Genomic DNA, 22,215 nt, shown 5'->3' on the forward strand with positions numbered 1-22,215 from the left:
GTGTGCAGGATCAGACCTTAGAGGGATTTGAAGAATGTAGGTCATACAAAGAAGAAAAAGGAAAGATTTATTTCCCTTTGGGGTGGGAATGTTTATGTAAGGCAGGGTTATTTAGCTAGGTTTTGGTGCAGAATTTTTTGACTTTACTCTTATCTTTCTTTTCTATTTTGGTATGTTTTTAATACGAAAACCAAACAGAAAACTTTGAAATATGGAGGCTTTCCCCTCTCCTTTTTGTCTTTGCCTTTTGTTTGAAAGCAGCTAAAATACTGTTTAATTACAAAACAAAATTCTCCTGCTGTAAATGACAGTATCCTTCAGAGGGTCTGAGTCTGCTGTGTGCTCATTTCCCCTGGGATGTTCTGAGTTCTTTCAACTCGAGCATCTTCAGTGGGAGCTGGGGATGTGCAGGATGTCCTAGAGCTAAAGCGGATCTGACATTAATGAGAGGCTGTCATTTAATAATTGTGCTTTGTTGTCATTGCTCGTTGATTGCTGCCTTTGTGGGGAAATGCTGTATTTTTTTATTTGCAAGTTTTAGCCTCATTCCTAACTGAAATGCTTCTCCCAGTTAATTTCACCAGGTTTAAACTGTGGCACTTGTAATTTAATAGATGTAATAAAGGTCAAGAAGCTGCTGTGTAATTTAAACAACCACCTAAAATAGAGAGCAAAGTTCATGTTGCACTGGTAAGTGGAAAATCAAAGTTAAGTGCATTCATTTACCTGTGATGCCTGAATGGCAGTACCATAAGACTTTCTAGTTGTTGACTGTAGGGTATAAAACTGACAGAGAATGGAAAGCCTTCGTTTTTCCAATTATTGACTGTCTTGAGGAACCCACCACCAGTGCTAATGAGTACATTTCCAGAGTAATGCTGCAAAAATCCATTCATACCTGTGAGCTAAGAAGACTTAACACCTAAGGGGAAAATTTTGCTGTTATCATTGACTACTGCTATTGTCTAGAAGACAAATTGATGAGATCTGAGGAACAGCCCATACTAGAGGTGTCAAACAGAGAATGCCCATCTTAGCTGGACAATGTGTATGAACAGTGGTGTGAATAACAATTATTAACTTTAGTTAGTTCCTAAATTATAGTAATGTAAATATATGATCATTGAGGTCTCAGGCAAGGTTCATGCTCCAGTCCATGACTCTCACTGGGACACTGGGGGAGTTGGATGTTTTGGAAAGGGACTGAGTTTGCTCTAGTGACAGTTGACAAAGCACCCAGAGAGTAAACGGCAAAACTGTGAATCATTCATTTTGGGTGAGGAGGGAAGAGCCAATGGCATGACAAAGAGGGGGGAGGTGTGTCATCTGTACCACCTGCCCTCTATGCTGACAGCCCTGTTTGCAAAAGCCAGAGGACAGGCTGTCCTCTTGAGGATCACCCCGGAGTGGTGGTGCATTTGAATCACTGAGCATCCTGCTTGCCTGCACCTTCCTTGTACCTCCTCTTCCTTGCACCTCTCCAGTTTGCCTTGCCTTTCTTCCTTGTATTTCCTCAGCAATGACCAGCTTGAAGGAAATCTGTCGTGGCCTTCCTCTAAACCCTTTGCCTGAAAACAAAGGTCGGAGAAAAGGAATACCCCATGCACCCGTGAGAACCCCCAATCTCACTGCTCAGGAGAAAAAGGTAACTTGAGATTTCACAGGGCTTCACTTCTCTTTCTTTCAGATACATGCAGGTTGGGGCAGCAGACTTGTTTGTCTCAAAAGCTTTTCTGAGCATACACCCAGCTTTCTAGCAAATGTATTTCCTTGGTGTTATATAATTCACTGTGTAATGGGACAAAGTACTGGATTGCTCTTCTGTTTGTTTCCTTTCTTCCTCCTCCTGAGTAAGCAGGTTGATATGGAAGAGATTTTCCGCACAACAGCTTCCATGACTTTAAATGGCTAAACAAGAGGCATTAGACTTCAATGCTGTCAATCCAGCATTGTCTCTTGAAGATGAAATTCCGAATGCTGTTGCAAAAGCACTGCATATGTATGGGAATGATAGCTAACCCCTCCGATACAATAAACATCACAGGTGATCAGCATCATGGTAGCAGCTACACATCTGTATATTTGCATAAAATATCCGAAGGTGATCTATTTTAACCAGTAGTCTGGGCATCCTGCAATTTAGGCAAGTTTGTAGGGAGTTAAGTTAATTATTTGTCTTTAGTTGCGTAATTATTTTCCTGTCTCTTTTTGTTTGAATAGTCTACGTACACAGTAAAGTAACCATTGCATTATTTCATGTTTGAGATTAAAAAAAGATCATCAGCAGAAAATAATAGTCAATGGGTAGAGATCCTTAGGAATTTGTGTGGGAGAGAATAAGGTGGGTTCCTTAGTTTCAAAGTCTGTGCTTCATCACATGTAACATCACTTACACTGTGACATTCTGGCCAGAACACAGAAGCTCCTTCCCCACTAACAAGTTGCACACAACTTCCTTGCCTTCGTGGGAGTTCCCCACTGGCATCAGCAGTCAAATTCTTTCTAAGTCCACTTCCACAAGCAGAGGAGAGTCTAGTCAAAGGGTAGAAAGAGCAACAGCTGTGAGATATCCAACAAGGGTTCACTTCAATGACAGAAGCATTCACGGCTGAGGCATCCTGTCTGTGCCTGGGACAGCTCAGACACGTGAAGTGTGGCTACTCGGTGTGCAGAGAGGGCTGTGGTGATGGCTGTTAAGATAAAGGAGTGGGGGGCAATCTTCACTGCATGTCAGAATGTGTCCAATCATCTCTGTTTTATTCCTTGCTAAATCACTTTTCCCCAGAAGTCTGCTATAGCAGGAAGGAGTCCATGTTTCAGGAGAGGAGAAAGCATCTCTCAAAAGGATGCCAAACCTTACTGTTTATCCAGGGAGAGAAAGTTCTCACTTCCTATATAGAAACTGGAATACTTTCTTGCCTCCTTTAAATTTTAGAGAAAGATGGCAGTAGACTGATTTCCTGCCTCCAGTGTACTGTGTAACATCCTTCTCTCATTGTTCCATCTTACCTCCTACGTGTGATGAGGTCATGCTAGTTGGACTTTTATTAGACTGTTAAAGGTTTTAAAGCTTCCTTTCTGATTTATTTTACGGTTAATCCTCTGCCTTAAACTCTCAGTAGAGTTAGAGGCTCAGCTGGTATTTTTTTCATACCTGAAAAGTCAAACCTTTTTTTTTAAGAGGTGTTCCATGCTTAGAAAAGCATGTAGACAGAAAGATTGTCTGTCTACAAGGATCTTTTTAAGTCTTGATACCGGCTTCCAGATTTTGTTGACAGTGTGTAATGCTGAGCATATTGCAAGACTTGTCTTTATCTATGACTCTGTGTTCATTTTCTAGTTTAAATATTCAGAGGAAGCTTTGACAGAAGTGAAGTTAATAATGCTCTGCTGATTTCCTTGGGATTTGTCCCTCTCTTCATATGCCTTCATTCCAGTTTTAGCCTTGTTACAATAATAAACTTTACCACTGCCAATGTTTTATTTTCTTGGGCCTCCTCTTGTGGTTATAATAGAAATCCTGTAAGTGAGACTTATAAAGAACTGTGTGTTTTGGGACTTGCTGAAGAAGTATCTAATTCTTCCTATCATACCAACTTTAATCTTCTTGGATAAATGAAGCCATATCTCAGAACTGATTCTGATTATATGTTTCCTGAGTTCTCTTCCTTCAGCATTCTTTGCCTGAGGCCTGAAACAGCCACATCCTCTCTCTTTCCCTCCCTCCACAGCTCAGGAAACCCTAGCTTTCTGTTACTCAGCATCTGTATCTTAATGTCAATATGCTACAAAGAAACTACTCTTAAAACCTATGTGTGGTGTGTCCTTTGCAGAACAAGGATGTTGCATGCTCATTACTCACTGACATTCCAATAAAGCTGGAGCAACTTGGGAAGAATGTTCTCAGTGTTGCTCAGGATTAGAAAAATGGTCTGCTTTTATCCACACAGCAATTCCCTTATGGATCTTCAAGTCATGTTACAGTCTCCAACAACCCAGCAGGGTCAGCTGTCACCTGATTGCAGCATCACTTGTGTTTCTGTGGTGGAGCACTTATGGGCCTTGATGACCTTGATGAGCCTCTCCTGAGGTCTCCACCCACACCCTCTGCTCATAGGCTTAGGGGCTCCATTTAAGCTCAGGCCTGGGTCTTTAGTCTTGGCTATGCTGGTGGTGGCTCTGGCTCTGTTTCAGGGTGTCCCTGTGCCCAGCCAGGGACCTCACTGCTCTAGTCTCCAGCCTGTGGGCTGACTCACCACTATGAACCTCTTTGGTGATCTCTGGGCTGTATCTCTCTCTGGTAACCATCACCAGACCTGGTCCTGACTTGCACTCCTAGCTTGGCCTTGGAGCTGCATGTGACCCTGTTCTTGCCTGATGACCTGGACTCCTGATGGAACCTGACTGCCATCCCTGGGCTGCCCTGCTCACTTCCCTCAGGTAGTACGAGGCTGGACTCTGGCTGGGGAGGTAAGTGCCTGTCCCGCTGGCTGTGTTGGCTCTTCTTGGCCCTCTATCCCTTAGGGATGCTTGGTAACATCTTAATATGATGAACTGAAAGCTGGAGGCTGGAAGGTCACTTAGCACCTGGAGTTGTTCTTCAGTTTTCTGATGAAGAAGCAGGATGTTTGACCTCTATGATTCCTTTACACATCCAGAAATGAGGCCAGGTTAAAAAGTGATTTGAGAAGGTCAGCATACTAGCTCCTTTTTTGGAACATCTGGATGATAAAGAACTTGGTTAAACTTTCATAGCTTGTAGGGCATTTACAGCAATGGGCAATCAGGAATCTCCATGTTTACTTTCTAGCTGAGCTGATTGAAACTGGGACCCATCAGAAAGAGAAATAAGTGAAACAATCTTGCTTTCTGTCTAGAGGATAGTGCCACCTAATATTCTGGGCCTGGATGTCATCAGGCAGATGAGAGGTAGGAGGGGAACACCATCTCAACTGGAAAAGTGGTTAAGAAGGAAACTGTTGCAGAGTTAAGCTCATCACTTCCTCTCCTTGTGCTTCCCTTTCCCTCAGTAAGCAGGGAGACTGCAAACCTTAATGTTTGAGTATCTCAAGAGTCTTAAGTTGGAAGTTCTGATGATCTTAGAAAATGGGAATGAATGACATTCCTTCTGAAGAGACACTGGCTCTTCAAGAAACACCAATTAACAAAGAGTCTGGTTTACCTGATTTCCCAAGAGAATCCCCCCAACAAATATATTTACAGCTGATCGATTGGAGCAGGATTTCATGGGTTGTTTTGACTATACTTTGTTGACACTGAGAGGTCTAAATATTGATTAAATAGCATCAGAATCATGTTTTACTATATAAATGCCAGGGAATAAAAAAAGACACCCTAATAGTGACTAGAGCTTAACTGCAAGAACCAAATGGTAGCTCCAGCTGGCAGATCTAAGAGGAAACCTTTGCATCTGCTGCTTATGTTGCACTGAGCTGATTTAAATCAGTAACTCGGCAAATTCAGAGCAGGGTTTTTTTTAAACTGCCTATCAGGCTCAGTAGTATAACTGCAATTAATATTTTTTAAGACACCAATGAACTCCGGACCCCATTTTTCAGAGGTACTGAGCACATGCAGCTTTAGCTTCTGTCAGTGGAAGCTATGAACAGGAAGAACACCTAAATATAAAATGTACAATAATATGCAGAATGCAATATGTCAGTTATAGTAAATCAATCCTACTTAAACAGTTTTTTATGGTGCTTTAATGAAATGTATTGTCTTTCCAGAAAAGCATAATGAGCAGCCTTTGAATTTGCTCCTTGAGTGCCTTTCTCAGGTTATTCAGTTTGACTCAATAATGAATATGTAGAATTCTTCCCCATGCATGGCAATTGCCCTTTCATAAAGCAATCAGGCTTCATCTTTTTGAGTGCCTCAGCTCTTTTGTTGAGAGACTGTTTCAGAATCTCTTATACTTAAATTCCTCTAATTCCGAGACTATATTTTTTACAGGTAATTCACAGCTATTTATTCCTCTTCCAGTACTTTCCTGAAGCTCCTTCCTGCTTTGACATTTATCCTGCAGTAAGACAGCAATCAGATATCACCTTCATTCAGTTAAGCTTAACAAGCCATAGTCTTAGTCCTCTTTTACAAGATCTCTATTGTCTGTGCAAGGTGCCCTTCCCGCCCTTCATGTAACATTCAAGTTCATGTTTCATTAATGTTTCCATCATCAAAATTCAGGCTGCTGCTAATGTGTAATGCTAATAGGACAGAGGCTCAGTCTAAGTGAATTTATTCGAAAATCATACCAGGTTTTTCTTGCTTGTATTTTTAGGGTGAAGAAAAACGTTTGCCCATCAGTTTTGTTTTAATATGAATAATGTATTGATCAAAGATTGTGGGTGATCCTTGCCACACTGAAAACAAAAAAATTTTTAGATCTAGAACCCCCTGTGATGGCTGCTCACCTCTGAGACTGACTTTGGAAATCCCTGTGCATTTTGTTGTGGCGTGGATGCAGCTCGGATTTTCGTGCTTATTAATAACGTGCCCTTGAAAAACCTGACTGGAGAAGAATAAAGTGGTATTAGAAGATAAAATTTGCATTTTCTCATCTGGTAAATAGGTTTTCCCCCCATGATTCTCTGTGTGGAGTTGTTAATCTAATTTGTAAGGTTTTACTGGTCTGATCCTTAGCTGGTGTAAATCAGCTGATCTGTGAAGGTGAATGCCTGCTCAGTAGCAAGTGTGCCAACAAAAGCCTCTCTTAGTCTGAAGCATTTTAGATTTATTGTTCTTTCAGGGTGCTCTAAGGTACGTGAGCCCAGTGTGCTCAAATGAAGGGGCTGGAGAGCTTTAGCCATAGGAGCCAGAGCACAGTCAGGGTGAGTGAGGAGTTCCATTACTGAGCTGAGGGCTTTACAGAACTTTTCAGGACCACTTACCAGGGTGGATGGTGATGATACCTGTACTGGGTAGTTGTTCTGGATATCTGTACTACAGCCCATCCCTTCACTGCCTCCAGAAGATCCTTGATTCCATAACTGAAGAGCAAACAGCAGGTGTCACAGACAGGGGTTATCTGTGCTCTACTCAGTCCTCTCAAAAACTGAGCTGTTAGCAGACTTGGAAGGAAACCTCATCCATTTCTGTCCTTTCCACAGACATTAAAAATTAGCTTAATGAAGATGTGAAATTCCATATGATTTGTGAATCTTTTCAACTAAAAGTCATTTGGATGGTGTTGCCATTTGTCAGGGAACTTACAAGATCTTTGCATGAAACAGGCTATTTAAAGATGACAAAATGGTTGTTCTCTTTATGGTTTTAATCAAATGAAATACATAATATAGAGACATGACTTAACAGACTGTTGTAAAGATAATGATTTATTTATGGTTTCTTTCATCCAAAAGGACATACTGTACTTTACAAACCAAGGCTAATGTCTTTGAAGGCAATAAGGAGTAAAAGCCACGTAGTATCATCTGCAGAATTTAATTGAGTGCCTAGTAATCATTTTAGCTAATTTGGAAGTGATATATGTAGCATCAATAAAATAATGTAAACCACCACCCTCTGCAATACATTAGGATGCTAAATGAAGTGAATCTTCAATAAAACTTAGCCCAAGAATGTCTTCATCTGGGAGCATGTCACAGAAATCTGGGCTAAGATCCCTTTTGAATGGAAAGTACAGTAGGGTCTTCAGTGTCTCTAAGGAGTTTAGGGTCTCACTTTTAAGGATTTCTGAATGATGATTTCCTTGATAGTTCAGTGCCCCCTAGCACTGTGAGAGGGAACTCATCTGTGTCTGATATGAATAGGATTGAGCACTTTCCAAATCTTCAAGGTGTCTCCATGCAGATTTAGGGGGACAAGTGGGAAGAGGATGGTTACATGCTTACTGCAATTAATCTGCAAGGAAAAATGCAGGTAGAAATGCTTCAATAGGAAATTGGGAATGCAGCTCCCCTGGTGTGAGCTTGGCCTTTTGAGTTGCATTGTCCTTGTGATGGCTGTCAGGCTTCCAGCTGAGTCTGATTAAAGTTCAGGGCCACCCACTTACCTCCATTTCTCTTTTACCTTGGTTTTTCTCTTTTTTCTTTTTCCTTTGGCAGCTGGCTTTGCGCAATGCCTTGCGTTATTTCCCACCTGAAGTGCAAAAGAAGCTGGCACCGGAATTTGCTGAAGAACTCAGGCTCTATGGCCATATTTATATGTACAGATTCTTCCCAGATATTGAGATGAGGTAAGGCCTGGATGGTTCACATTGTATTTGGCTGCCGTTGTTTACCACCTTTCACCTGTGGAACTGACCTTTACGTAGTGGAATTGCTGTGTCCTAATTTACCTCTTGTAGAATTTATGTCATAACATAATAATGAAGCTCATCATCTGATAATTCAGGTGTTCTGTGTATTGCAGTGGTTTCATTTCCAGGGGAAGGCTACTAGATGCTTTGGGATGCTCCATGGGACTGATAGGGAAGCAGTGTGCATCCTTCTGGATAGGCTGTGGCAGGGCCAGGGCAGCCTCACTGCTGGAAAGCTCAGCACCACTCAACACAGGGAAGGGACTGAGAGAGGTTATGTGCTTTGTAATGGCAGATTTACCACACACAGGGATCTCAAAGACTCTACCCCATGGCAAGCCTTAGTTTCTAGGGGCAGAGACCTCCAATTAGAACCTTGACAGAAAACTTGCAATCGTCCTGAGCTGCTGCAAGTCACATCTCAACTGAACCAGGAGGCAAAACCAGATGAGTGAAAGAGACCTGCTGTGAATGCCTGGTTGGGTTATCTGTGCTCTCAGAGCAGAGAAGGCTTTCTGGGCATAAAAGAAAGATAGTAATTTTTTTTTCCACTGGAACCTGTATGTGACCCTGGTTTGTAATATGCTGTGCCTGTTGGTCTTGGACCATCACTTCATTCTAGGTCTGCTGGGGCTAATGTTTGTGAAGCAGAACAGTTTTAGTGAGGGCTGCCAGGGGATAGCTGCTTTTTTTAGACTGTTTGATTCGTTTTTGAATCAACAGGGGCCTGGTTAATGTCTGTACAGAAACCTGAATAAAGCAACTCTGATTTCCACACACATCCATGTTTCTATGCAGTCAATTTTAGCTTGGGGCCAGATCCTGCAGAATTCTGCTAAGAGCAGGACAACTGGAAGACTGTCTGAAAGATATTGCAGAGCTGGACTTCAGAGGACCCTAGTACTAAACTACAGATGATGACACCTTCCAAGTAGGCTTGGATGAGACAGTCCACCAGCTTGTTTCCAATAATGCTATCAGTGATTCTTTGATAGCTTCAAGTATTTCTTATTTGTGACCATTTGACTGAGCAATTTCTAATAGGTTATTGCAGTCTCAGGATAAGAAAATGCCTTTTGTTCTCTGTATTCTGGTAATATTTGATTTTTGTTGTGTATGTCCAGGGAGTACAGCTGCATTTAACAGCCATATTTCCATGCCAGCACGCTCAGCTGATAACTGAAAGCTGGGTTTCTTATGTTCTGAACAATATTATGTGTAAATACGTCCTTTTGATGAATTGGTATCATTCCACAGAAATCCTGTTTTATCACATCAAGTTTAGAAAAGCAGAAATCACTAATAAAAAAAAGCATTGCGGCAAAACTCAAAGGCTTTCTCTCTGGTTTGGCAACGAGTACAAGGCATTTGTTTCAGCATCCTGATGTAAAAAGCTAGGATACAATGAATGTGATCATGGGAAAAGCGCATTTGCTAAATCTGTAGAATATACATCCCAGATCCTGGCTCGTGAGCTGAACAGCGGATGTCCGATTTTTGTTTGTAGTTGGCACTCCTTAGTTGAACCTTTTCAGTGTAACTGTCTTCCCTGCACAAAACAAGGGGCCAGCAACTGAAGATCTGTGGTCCAATAAAAGGAAGATCTCCATGGCAAATGATCCTAATCCACCTTTAGGAATTTCCAGCATCTGTAATGGTGGTGTTGCTTAGGGAAAAGGAAGGAGTAAAACTCTTCATGTGTGGTTATACTTTCTTTTGGTGTCACACCTTAGAGACCTCAGCACAATTGTACTAAGACCTTTGCAAACACAGCAAAGGAACATTCTGAACAGCTACAGTACAAATCTCCCAGAGTAGAAGTTTTAGGGCAATTTCATATGACAAACAGATGGTGGAGGATAACAGAGAGATGATTGCAGCACATTAGTGCCAGGAAAGCTGACTTGGAATATATTTGTATTTCCCATGCCTCATCTCTCAACTTTCTAGATGAAGTGTATCCTAGTAAAAAGGCCCATATTTCTCCTAACTAGTTCAGTTTTTGAGAGCTTCTTTGAGCCCTAAACTCAAGCCTTAGATAGTATCTTAAATAAAAAGGGTTGATGAGCCTAAAGGCAATTTCATTTGCTGCTGTTTCCCTTGGCATTGCAGGATTTAGCTGCTTGGCCTTGGCCTCTGTATTAGAGGCCAATTCCATCAAACCCCCCCCCCCCCCCCCCCAAAAATAAAATCTAGTTAAAAAGCCATGAGTTCTTGGCCACCATATTTATCAGTTGTGATTAGCGAATGATAAGCTGATTAAAGTTTATTGGTTTTGTTTAGTTCTGATAATAGTTAAAACCTGATTTACCTGTTAAGGTACACATGTAATTCCAGATCTGCACTTTGTTTTTTTTTCTTCCCTCCCCTTCCCTCCTGAATAAAAGCCTGCAACTTAAACAACTTTGAATATCTTATATATCTGTGGTGTTTGTTGTGAGTTGGAGTGTTTCTTCTAAATTTCTGTGACTACCCTTTCAGAGCATACCCCATAGGAGAATATCCTTGCAAGACCAAGTCAGCTGCTGCCATTATGTTGATGATCATGAACAATCTGGATCCCTCAGTGGCTCAGGTAAGGGGCAGTGAAAGGGAGCTGGATTCATAGGGCAGCAGCAAATCTGCGAGATACTTCCTGTATGTGCTGTCACATAAATACTGAAAAATCTAGATGTACAGGAGCTCAGCTCATGGTACAGTGCTTCTACAACTTACCCTGAAAAATTAGTGCTGATGCTTCCTAATTTTGAAAGATAATACTCTTTTTTTTTTCTTAATTTGTCACTTTCATGATGTTACTTTCTGATTTCAAGAACCTAGAGGGTTTTGATGTAATAAGCTCTAGAAAAGATTTATTACTGAGATTACAAAAATAGCTCAGGGATACAGTGAGAGGTTTCAGAAGAGTGCTTGCCTAATTGTTAAATTGTCTTTTTCAGTTTCCTCAGGAGCTTGTCACTTATGGAGGAAACGGGCAGGTCTTCAGCAACTGGGCACAGGTAGGACAGTGCTGGTTTTGCAGCTTGCTTAATAAAACCAGTTCCACCCTCCCCCACGCACATTCTGCTTAAGCAGTTCGGGATAGTTCTTGGCAGTCGTTGCCTCCAAACACTCCAAAACATCCTGTTTGGATAGAGGAATGCTCGGTTAGGAACTGCATAGATGGAGAGAGCTTTATTTAGTGAGGAGAGCACAGACAGCCCAACAGAAATACTAAACATGATACCATGAACCTACCAAACTGTGCATGATGATATAAAGACCAGCCTTGTCTTTCTCTGATGCATGTGTATGTGCCTCTGTATTTTCCACAGATAGAGTCTAAGAAACTAGAAAGTGTATCTTATGTTTGTGTTACTTTTGCAACATTTTTCACAAGCAGTGGAATAAAAATAAGGCTTTGATTTAAGAAAGTGCAATTTTCAGTCTTTTTTCCTAGCAAATCAGGTTAGCTGTAAATATTTGTGCTAGCTGGCCAGTTCATGGTGCACTTTACTATGAACCCTTATCTTCTAAGAGTAATTACAGGTGGGTAAAAGTCTCTCTAAAATCAAAGTTAAGGTGTTTTAAGTTATGGTTGTATAATCTCTGTTCTCCTGTATAAAAAAGGTCCATAAATACACTCACTTCAATCTGCAAAATGCGTGTAGGAAGCATTTGCAGGAGATCTTTGGAATCAGTAGCATATTTAGAATTATGATTCTGTAGGCCAAATTTATTGTCTTAAGGAAAAAAAAAGGCTCTGTCTGAATGCTCTGCAGGTGTGTGGTGGCAGGAGGAACATCGAATGAACCACCATCCTGAGTGTCTGTGGGTAGGCACAGATGTGGTTACTGTGAATGCCAAACCCACATGGTGCCTCCAGCCTCTGGATGCCCCAAGGCCACAGAGTGGGGGCAGATGGAAATCCACTTTTGAATTTTGCAATGGGCCTGTAAAAAGCTGCATCATGCTGTGGGGGGCAGGGTCGCTCCTGAGCACTGGGAAGGTCTTAATTGCTGTTTCTGTAGCTTACATAAGCAAAAGCTGACTTAAGGAGCCAGCTTCTGTCGTGAAGGATCACACATGCACCTTGTCGTGGCTCTATCTGAATCTGGCCTCTTGCTTATTAAAGAATCCCAGCAAAACTGATGTGCAAATGAAGTTCCTAGTTAGGGGAGAGGAACGGATTCCTCACCATAGCATGGGACTGAGCGACTCAGGGCTTCTTCCCAGTGTGGGGGGGTTTCATTTGTGGTTAAAATTCATACTTCAGTTTCCCGATCTGGTAAATGGAAGTTAAATGGAAGATTTAGGCAGATTTTTGAGGCAAAACTGTTCTTTTTTTGAAACAAAGGTGCCATGGCAATCCACACCATTCCTTTATTCTGTGCATCAATTAGTAAATGCCATTTAACTATTGCCTATTGACTACATGAGTGTTACAGCATTTCTGAGGTGAGCAGTGCCAGCAGTTTATATAGTGGCCTTTATTGGCCTGACATTCCTTAGGCAGATGCTGGCTGCAAGGTGAGGTAGAAGTGCTGCCAAAGTCAGAAATGTTCTCTTTTCTCTTGTTCTCATCCAAGCCAGACCTATGACCTGCAGTTGTTTCACAGCAGAACAAACAAAACATTTTTTGTTTTGCCTGCTTAGAGTAACAATCACATGAATGATTCAGTTGCCACAGAACATTTTATTCTCTTTGTAGCTTGAAAACAGCATGTTTAAAAAAAAATTATCATTGCAGAATTCCCAGGGAAAAAGTTCAGTTTGGTTTATATAATCCATGTAAACTTGTTCTTTTCTTCTGAATAATTTCAAATGAGAGAACTATGTCCAGAGCTAACTTTACAAACCTGCAGAAAAAAGACCTTCTCTTTAAGCTCTGAAAGGCTTTCAGGCTTTTGCTTCCTTGCTACTAGTTATGCCCTTCAATGGAAAAAGAAGTATTTATCTCACAACTTCTAGTTTTATTAGAATATTTTTCCCGGATTGCTAAAGAGCTGAGAGTTCAACCTGTTCTATCCTACAACCAGAACTTGATTGTTCAGCATTTTTCATGAAACAAAACCAAAATGTAAAAAGCAACAGTAACTCTACTAACTTTTTCCTGTTCACTTTAACTTGCAGCTTGGGAAATTGACTGAATTAGGAAGGACTGGCCTCAAATCTGTACCATTTTTAATTCAGATCAAAGCCACAACTACGGAGCTTAAGTGCCCATGACAACTGGGTTTGTTTATTTGTCACTGATACTTTGTTTCTGTGTCCCTACAGAAACTCCAATTTCAAGTAATTATTGAATTCCAATATTGCATGGGAAAGCTTCTGTCAGGCCTAGTTGTCACATACTAAAAGTCCTGTGGAATATAATGGGCTTTGTTGTAGACAATGGTGTATGAGAGTTAAATTTATAGTCAGCTTAGGTGATCAAAGTGTACTTTTTGGCATTCATCAAGAGTAACTTTTGAATTATGCAGACAGAGTTGAAATGTATTTATTTGTATGCTCCTGAGTGTATCGAGGTGTTTCTTCAGTGTCCACAATGAAAGCACAAATTTTTATTTGAGGAGAAAAACCACTTCATTTTTAAGTGCACATTGTAATAGCCATTTATTGAACAGGAAACGAGCATTAGAAGATGCTGAAATTCAACAAAAAGAATGAGTATTTAATAAATTTGATAGGGAAAATTTTGTAGTGTGACTTCAGAAACATTGCCAGAAAAATGCCAGATCCAAATGTTTAACCTCAAGATAAAATGAGAATGGCTTTAAAAGTGAAGGATTTCTGGAGTTTCTACTGGACAAATTATTCTGGAACTTATTCAGGCTTTTGCTAGTCGATGATTTACGTTTCCTGCTGAGTGATGTCTCTTAAAGGACTTTATTAAAAGCCAGAATGTGTTGAGAGCTCTGGCTGTTATCCCATATGTGAGTACACCTCGTTATGTCTATAGCTGCCTTCATTCTCAAAGTTTAGCGGCTTCACAAAAAGCCCATAAATGTAAGATGGAAGCAGACTCCTTCTTTTCCTTGCTTTTCCTTTCAGTTCTGGTTGGTAATGCACTACTTGTCAGAGATGACAGAAGAGCAAACACTAGTAATGTACAGTGGGCATCCTCTGGGACTCTTCCCCAGCCACCCCCGTGCTCCTCGTTTAATCATTACTAATGGCATGGTAGGTATTAGCATCTTGTTTTCTTTTACCTCCTTTTCAGTTAATTTTCAAGTATAGCCTGAATTAAAATATGATTCATATTATCCACATTTACAACAACACATGGGAGAATTCCAGTTCAGTTGCACTCATCTCATATGTGCTCATCTGCAGTGATGGAGGAAACAATCCTGTCTTTATGAAACAACTTCTGTTCTTACTGAGTCTGAGCTCTACATGTTCTTGACCAGCTAGACTCAGTTTGGAAGATTTAAAAGCTCTCAATAAGCAAAAAGATGATTATTAATCAGAGGCTCCGATATCTGGACTGCTTTGCTTGGAAGGCAAGCTGGACAAGTGAAAGTACTGGTTTATTGCCAGTCTTTTGAGCCATTCAATATCTCTCTCCCTGCAGGCTAGTTTTTGCATGGCAGTCACAGTGCCAGAAAGACTGGACTTCTTTTTTTTTTTTTTTTTTTTTTTTGATACTGGAATGCATGAAATAAAGCACCTGAAATACTTCTCTTGTTTTTCTATGTGTGTGACCATAGTTAGAGAAATGTGGGCTGTCAAAAAGACCTGCTTAAATCTCTAATTTGCTTATCTGGATTCTATTTTGATTGTTTTCTTAGGTTATTCCCAACTATTCCTCCAGAGATGAATATGAGAAGATGTTTGCTTTGGGAGTAACAATGTAAGAAGATAGCTCACTATTAAAATATATCAAATACTTGACTAAAATGTAATTCAGACATCAAGCAGTAGCTGGATGCAGATAATGCAGATGGATTTCAACTGTGCTGCATAAATTCCTGATGCTGCAAAGCATTAATACATACTTAAGTGGAATTACTTTGGAGTTTGAGTTATGTTCAGCCACACATATAAGGATGTAATTGAGGTCTGCCAGGAATTAATATTAGGTTTATGTGAGAGACTTGGCTGCATGGCAGCCTGAAGCCTTAATCATAAACCACTTATAGCATTGGCTAGTTCCACTTTGCAGAGGTTGTTTTGCAATTTATGGAAAATATAAGTCATGAAACATTCTTTCAGGCTAAGAGGAACTTTGAAGTAGAAAATTATCTTTTTTGAAATTATTTTTACATACTTTTTTACATTTGTACAAACTACTGTTAATCTAGTTGATGAGCACAAGATTATTATACATTTGGGTACCATGGAGAGAATAAATTAAAACAGCTGGAGAACTGTCTCCCTCCTCTGGGAATTTAATAGAAATGTGAACAAACATTTTGAGCCAACAACTTCAAATGCAACTATGTGTCTTAGAAGCACAAGTGGCACTGGAAACCAATAGCATAAATGTGCCAATGAGGTGAAAAGGAGTGTCCTTGTGTCCTAGTCACTATGTTAAATTCCAAGACAACTTTACCCTCAGCTTTTGATCGATGCAGTTTTGAACTCAATTAAATCAGCTAAGCACTCTTCTGAAAACATGTTGGTGCATTGCTAATGACAAAACTTCGTTAATATGTGAATTTGAGAATAGCAGACCTTTAACAACAAATCAAAACACAGAGGGTTTTTTTTTGTTATACTGAAAACACGTGGAGTACAGAACTCATTCCAGCCTGAGTAAGGTGTGGTCTCACAGTGTTCATTGCTGTCTCTAGGTATGGTCAGATGACTGCAGGGAGCTACTGCTACATTGGGCCTCAGGGAATAGTACACGGGACAGTGGTAAGAAACTGGGGAAAGGTCTATTTGTCAGTATGTTTTGGAGGAGGATTTCTCCCTTAGTGTCTGGTGACTGGAGTGAGTTGGGCTGTGGTGAGAGGATGTTCTGGCTACTAAAGAAATTCTCATTGCCCGCTCCTTAAACAATTAGTGTTTTTTCACTTAGATACATTTTATCTAGGGCACAGACCTGAAGGGATTTGCAGTCAAGGTCTTAATTTGAGCTCATATTTACCTACAATACATGAAGTACCAATTGACCAAATGAGTTCTACAAAAACCTTTTCTTGGCTGTTTTCCTTATCCATCCTTTACAGCCATCCTTAACAAGTCCCTATACCTCAAGAGCAGCATATTGGGAAGCACTGATTATTCTATTTCATGGTGAGAGAAATAAACATAATCAGGACAGGTGGTTTCATACCATCATTTTGTAACATGTGTCCTTCTTAAAAGGTTAAAACTGTTCACATGTTCAGTGACTGCAGAGTTTGTCTGTTTGCAAAAGGGACAGAAGATCTTCAAATTTAAGGGACTCCAGAGAAAATATCTCCTGGTGATTGCTCTATTTGCTGTGTGCAGCTCACAGTGCTCAATGCAGGCCGTCGCTACTTGAAGGCAGAAGACCTGTCTGGGAAGGTGTTTGTGACTTCTGGTCTCGGAGGGATGAGTGGGGCTCAAGCAAAGGCTGCAGTCATTGCTGGGTGTGTGGGGATCATTGCAGAGGTGAGAGCAATACTGCTTTTGTTCTGTCTTCTCTCCTTCATGTGCTGAATCAGAGCCCACATTCATCTGATCTGACATGTTCCTCAAGTAACCCTGACAAAAACTCAAGAAAGATACTCTTTTCTAAGATCTGTCTGTCCTTTTCATTGCTGAGCATTTTTCAATGCTATTCCTCTCTCTATTTATACACTCACTGGATCAGGCTGCAAGGATATTATGACTACTTCACAAATAATGCAGAATGATGCTGTTAGATGAGCTCTCAGTGCTTGAACTACCCTCATTTCATGTGTGAAAGGGTGTAACTTCTACAGGCAATTCCTTGAGAATTCCTGCATTCTCTTATGCCAAAAATCATTTATGTTATAAAGGTATTAATTATAATATTTAACTTTGATTAATCTTTAAAGCCTCTGGCACAATTAAACTTCAAAACATAATGGGTCAGACTGCCCACATGGTGTGCAGTAAACCTGACTGCTCTGCTCAGCTCAGGTCTTGTTCATGGAAGGCTGGGGCTTCACCTGCTTTACAACAGTGGTGCAAAAGTGGTTTTATTGGCACGTGAGTTTTGCGTGTATCTGAGATTTCCTCAGGTATGCTCTGCAGATGAAATAAATTTATTCAATTTACTATTGAATAAATTATTAATGAATAAATTATCTTTATTCAGACTTCTGTCATCATGATCTCTCAAATGCTGGAATACAAAGGCGAGACTCCTGTGAGCGCTGTTCACGGCCCTCCTTTGTCCTTTTCATCTCTACGGCTGCAGATGATTTTGTTCAGGAGACTGAATATCGCCTGGTTTTTATCTCCTGTGAGATGATCCTTGTCGGAAATGAGTCTCAGGAGCACATGTGGATAACTATATATATGTACATATTATTTGTTTAAGAAACTATTTATGCAAATGGCATTGAATTGTGCAAGAGATATCGCTTCGTCAGCCGGGGCTTACGAAGCTCTGACAGAAGGGATTAATGGTGCAAGTCTTTTACCTCTTCTGTTTGACAGGAAGCAGATTGTAATTTTATGAAATAATTGTGTGGAGGGCCAGACTGTCTCCTCGGAGCTGCACTGGGCTCTCTGGGGTTACACTGGAGGCAACATTTGGTCATCAGCTTTATGCAATTTTTTAAAACTACTGAGATGCTGATGAAAAATGAGCATATTTTTGAAAATGTGTTTCAAAGGAAGCTAGTTTTCTTGAGTATGCTGGCAAGTCTGTGGAGGGCTAAGAATGTCAGAGAGGGCTAAAGTAAAATATGTAGGATGTAGTAAAATTTAAATAGATCTGATCTGTGTTATGTGGGGATTTAAATGAACCCAATTCCTGTAATTCATACAGACCACTTAATATCTTTCCTCCTGCGCTGATTTAAATATCTCAAAAGAAGCTGTCCCCCACGGCACCTGACTTTATTGAATAATTCCATTGGCAGTGACACTGTTATTATCATAATCTGGGGTTTTGGAAGGATAGCTTTTATTACTGATGTGGAAAATTATGGAAGGTTTCTCATGCTAAGAATAATTGGGAAAGAAAAGGTTTCCTGGTGTTTAAGCAACTCCTGAATACAGAACCTAATTAATTAACATGTAAATACCTTCTTAATGAGAGAATGAAAATGATGGGAATGGAATATAGAGAAGTAAAAAATGCTTTCATGAAATAGTGGAAGTTAGTCAGGTTGTGTGTTCTCATGCACACACATCACTGTGGGGGTTTTAAATCTGTTGCTACCACAGAATATTGGCTTAAATTAATTTTGCCACTTGCTTTATGCCAATGATAGCTCATTATAAAAGTATTAATGGATGTGCAAGTTCATATGTTGGCACAGGTTCCATATTAATGGTTCAAAGCCTCCACAGTTTGTCCATCCACTTATATTTTTATCCAGCTGTCTCTTAGGCACATACACACTGGCATACACAGAAGCTGAGCCCAGAAGAGAGTACAGATTTGGGACTGAGCTTGTTTGGAGCTTCAAATTTCAAATGAAGGAATTAAAGATGGTTTTATTTTGATCTGGGCTATTTTTTGGTGGCATTAGCCAGCGGGGACAAGAAAGTGCTTTCTTCTTTTCCATATTTGGTTGAGATTTTCAACCAGCAGTCCAAGAACAAAAGTGAGGGTTAATTTTATTCAGCAAGCCATACCTTTATCTTGGGCAACTCGGCAGAAACATCTCTCTGAGTTGATCAAAGAAAATATTTTCTTAATCAATTAAACCCACAATTTTCACAAGAAATAGCTAGATTTGAAAAATAAATTGGAAACATTTTTGCTTTTTAACATACTCATGAAGAAAAACAATAACTAAAGTTGGCAGAAAAATATTACCTCTTGTACAATTTTAATGATAAATTTTTGTTTGTAGAATATTTTGGGAAGTGATGTATCAAGAATATTTCTTGCTTTGAGCCTGGAGTAAAAGAGAACAAAAAGTGTAAAAAAAGAACATTAGAGGTGAAAAATAAGTATTTGAACAATAATTATATATATTATATCTTTATTATATATAGACAGAGGTATATCTCAAGGTAAGAGCAGGGCTATTACCTTTACCTTTTTGCTACTCTTTCTTATAGGGTAATTGAAAAACTAAAGGTAAAAGTGACTACATAGGGGAAATAGTAGTTTTCAGATCTCTGCTGTTACTCCCAGGTCGATGAAGCAGCACTTCTGAAACGTCACAAGCAGGGATGGCTGATGGAAATCTCTGACAACCTGGACCATTGCATTTCTCGCCTTAGGTATGACTTGCAACATAATTCAGTGAGTTTATCTCTGCTTCCTAACCCTCAGTTCACATCTTTCTGCCTTGTGCCATTTTAGTGTACATGTCAGAGGGGTTGAGGGATGCTCTTCTTATTCCAAGTCTGCTTTGGAATGTGATTCTGGTTTCCCAAACTGCAGCAGTCATTATTAGTACCTGCTAATGCTTCATATCATTTGGATATGTTAAATGTGTCTTCATTCTGTTTCATGAATATGCATAGAGCAATTACATCTGATGTTACACTTGAAGCATCACTCAAGTTTTATGGAATCCGTGATTAACAATTATGCAAAGGTTGAAAGATCTGTTTTCTAGATAAGTGTTGAAAACTACATACAGACTTTTTTGCTGGGTTTGATTCTGTGTGGGACTTATACTTTACAAGATGGAATGAGGTGCATTTTCTTCAACCCATCTTTTTATTCTATTCTAGAGAAGCAAGAAAGAATAAGATTGCCCTTAGTTTGGGTTACCATGGGAATGTGGTAGATCTATGGTAAGTAGTATGTATGGATAATGGATACATTAATGCTCTGGCTTGTTAGTCAATCTGGAATTAATTCCCAAACTTGGAAGAGACATTAAATCTAGGGCTGAGTACATTACTCTAGATGTTAATGAAAAAGTATTGTCAAAAGAGAGATGTTCATCCTCGTGTTCCAGTTCCCAGTTGTTTCTCGTGCTCCTGCTTTCCTTATGGAACAATAAATGGCTTAGGGAAAGAAATTCTAAGATTCTTCCTTGGATGAAGAAAGAATTTATCTACTTCCTTCTAATCTTTCACTAATTGGATTGCAAGAAAATGTCTTTGACTTCAGTGAATCATAGACATGTTCAGGTTCGAAGGGGCCTTAAAGATCATCTAGTTCCAACCCCCCTGCCACAGGCAGGGAACCTGCCATGACATGAGACCAGGTTTACCAGGGTCCCAACCAGCCTGGTCTTGAATACCTCCAGAAATGGGAAGTCCACAACCTATCTGGACAACTTGTTCCAGTTCTTACCACCCTTATAATAAAGAATTTCTTGTTTATATCTAATCTAAACCGTCCCTCTGTCAGCTTAAGGCCATTCTTCCTTTTCCTATCACTACCTACCCTCATGAAAAGTCCCTCTCCAGCCTTCTTGTAAGCCTCTTCGGGTACTGGAAGGCTGCTATAAGTGAAGAATAGAAGTACTGAGGTATTGATTAAATAAAAATAATAAAACAATGGGTAGAAGTCCTGGTGCTCTTGAGGCTTTATTCAGTGTTAACTCTTGTCACACCATACACCAAGGGCTGAGGCTGACCAGTAAGGCTGGTAGGTCATACTGGTATCCAACTCATCTATCAGCATTCCTGCACAGGTAAATGTGAAATATAAAAGTTGCACCCAAATCTTCAGTACCATCACTTCCTACCTCCTGGCTTAGCCTCCTGCAAAGCCTTAGCCAAGGGCCTACTGTCACAAACAACCTTTTGAGTTGGAAGAAATTCTCCTAAAAGAGGAGCCAGACTGTGAAATGACAGCTTATGTTCAAACATTCCATTTACTGTCTTCCCCAGGGAGAGGTTGGTCTATGAGCTGGACAAAACAGGAGAGCTGCTGGTTGATCTGGGGTCTGACCAAACTTCTTGTCACAACCCATTTAATGGGGGGTACTATCCAGTACAGCTTGGCTTTGAGGAAGCAAAGCAGCTTCTTTCCTCCGATCCAGGGAAGTTCCGGACCCTGGTGCAAGAGAGGTAAATGTTTTGGCAATATGTATTTTTAACCTTTAAGTTTAGTTGGTCTGCAAGTAATCAGATCTCTGTCTTTCTTTCAAGAACTCTCTCTTCTTAGATTTTTTTGTTTGTTTGTTTCAGTAGAAATCTGGGGTAAAGTTGCACTATTTAGTCCTTGTACATCTATCAGTCACAATCTGGCAGACATCACCTACCCACCACTTTAGGGTTATTCTGTATTGTATAAGATCAGAAGTTTGAACACTAATGATTCATTTCACTTCTATAAATTCCTAAATTGCATTAGGTTTTAAAAATCTGGGGCAATAAGTATAATTCCATGTAGTCTTCCATTTGCTCTGGGTTCACTGAATATGACAAAAAGCTCCGATGAGCAAGCCAGAAGTCCATTCAACCTGCCATGCATTGCTGGCTTCTGGCCAGCAAGATGTTTTTAAGGAAGGATATAAAAAGGGGAAAATCTCCCCCAGTCACTCCCCACAGGTTGCTGCAACTGTAACTAAGTTCTGTTTAGCATCTTGATTTCAGGAAGCTACCACTGATTTACAAGTTTGCAAGAGAAATTGGACATTATAAAGGGAGCAATTTGGCATAATTTATATACAAATAAAGCTGTACTATAGTTCTCAACTGGTCCTTTCAAGGAGAGTGCTCCTACACCGGTTTTGTTCACCTTGAATATTCCTGGTGGAGACCTCTTACCAGTAGAAGGTAGAATATGGGCATAACATCTATTTGACTTTGGATGAGGGACCAACAAGGACTTTTCCAGTTTCCCCAATTCTGCGTCATACTAATCAAAGACAAAGGTAACAGAAAGGTAAATTTCTGTGAGGAACTCATTTCTA

At 40.1% G+C, this 22,215-nt stretch overlaps 1 protein-coding gene across 1 annotated transcript in view; it reads left to right on the forward strand.

Annotated features, from left to right (window-relative positions):
* Window positions 1–1,342: 1,342 nt before the first annotated feature.
* Window positions 1,343–22,215, forward strand: part of UROC1 (urocanate hydratase 1) — a 40,233-nt gene continuing 19,360 nt past the window's right edge. Inside the window, exons 1-11 of the mRNA XM_064667476.1 lie at window positions 1,343–1,645; window positions 8,091–8,221; window positions 10,766–10,859; window positions 11,224–11,283; window positions 14,318–14,446; window positions 15,058–15,119; window positions 16,063–16,129; window positions 16,709–16,852; window positions 19,527–19,615; window positions 20,075–20,137; window positions 21,188–21,367. Coding sequence (XP_064523546.1) covers window positions 1,520–1,645; window positions 8,091–8,221; window positions 10,766–10,859; window positions 11,224–11,283; window positions 14,318–14,446; window positions 15,058–15,119; window positions 16,063–16,129; window positions 16,709–16,852; window positions 19,527–19,615; window positions 20,075–20,137; window positions 21,188–21,367 — 1,145 coding nt within the window. The 5' untranslated portion in view covers window positions 1,343–1,519. The remainder of the gene's footprint in view (window positions 1,646–8,090; window positions 8,222–10,765; window positions 10,860–11,223; window positions 11,284–14,317; window positions 14,447–15,057; window positions 15,120–16,062; window positions 16,130–16,708; window positions 16,853–19,526; window positions 19,616–20,074; window positions 20,138–21,187; window positions 21,368–22,215) is intronic.

Source organism: Pseudopipra pipra, chromosome 11 (assembly GCF_036250125.1).
Source record: "Pseudopipra pipra isolate bDixPip1 chromosome 11, bDixPip1.hap1, whole genome shotgun sequence".
NCBI classification, from domain to species: domain Eukaryota; kingdom Metazoa; phylum Chordata; class Aves; order Passeriformes; family Pipridae; genus Pseudopipra; species Pseudopipra pipra.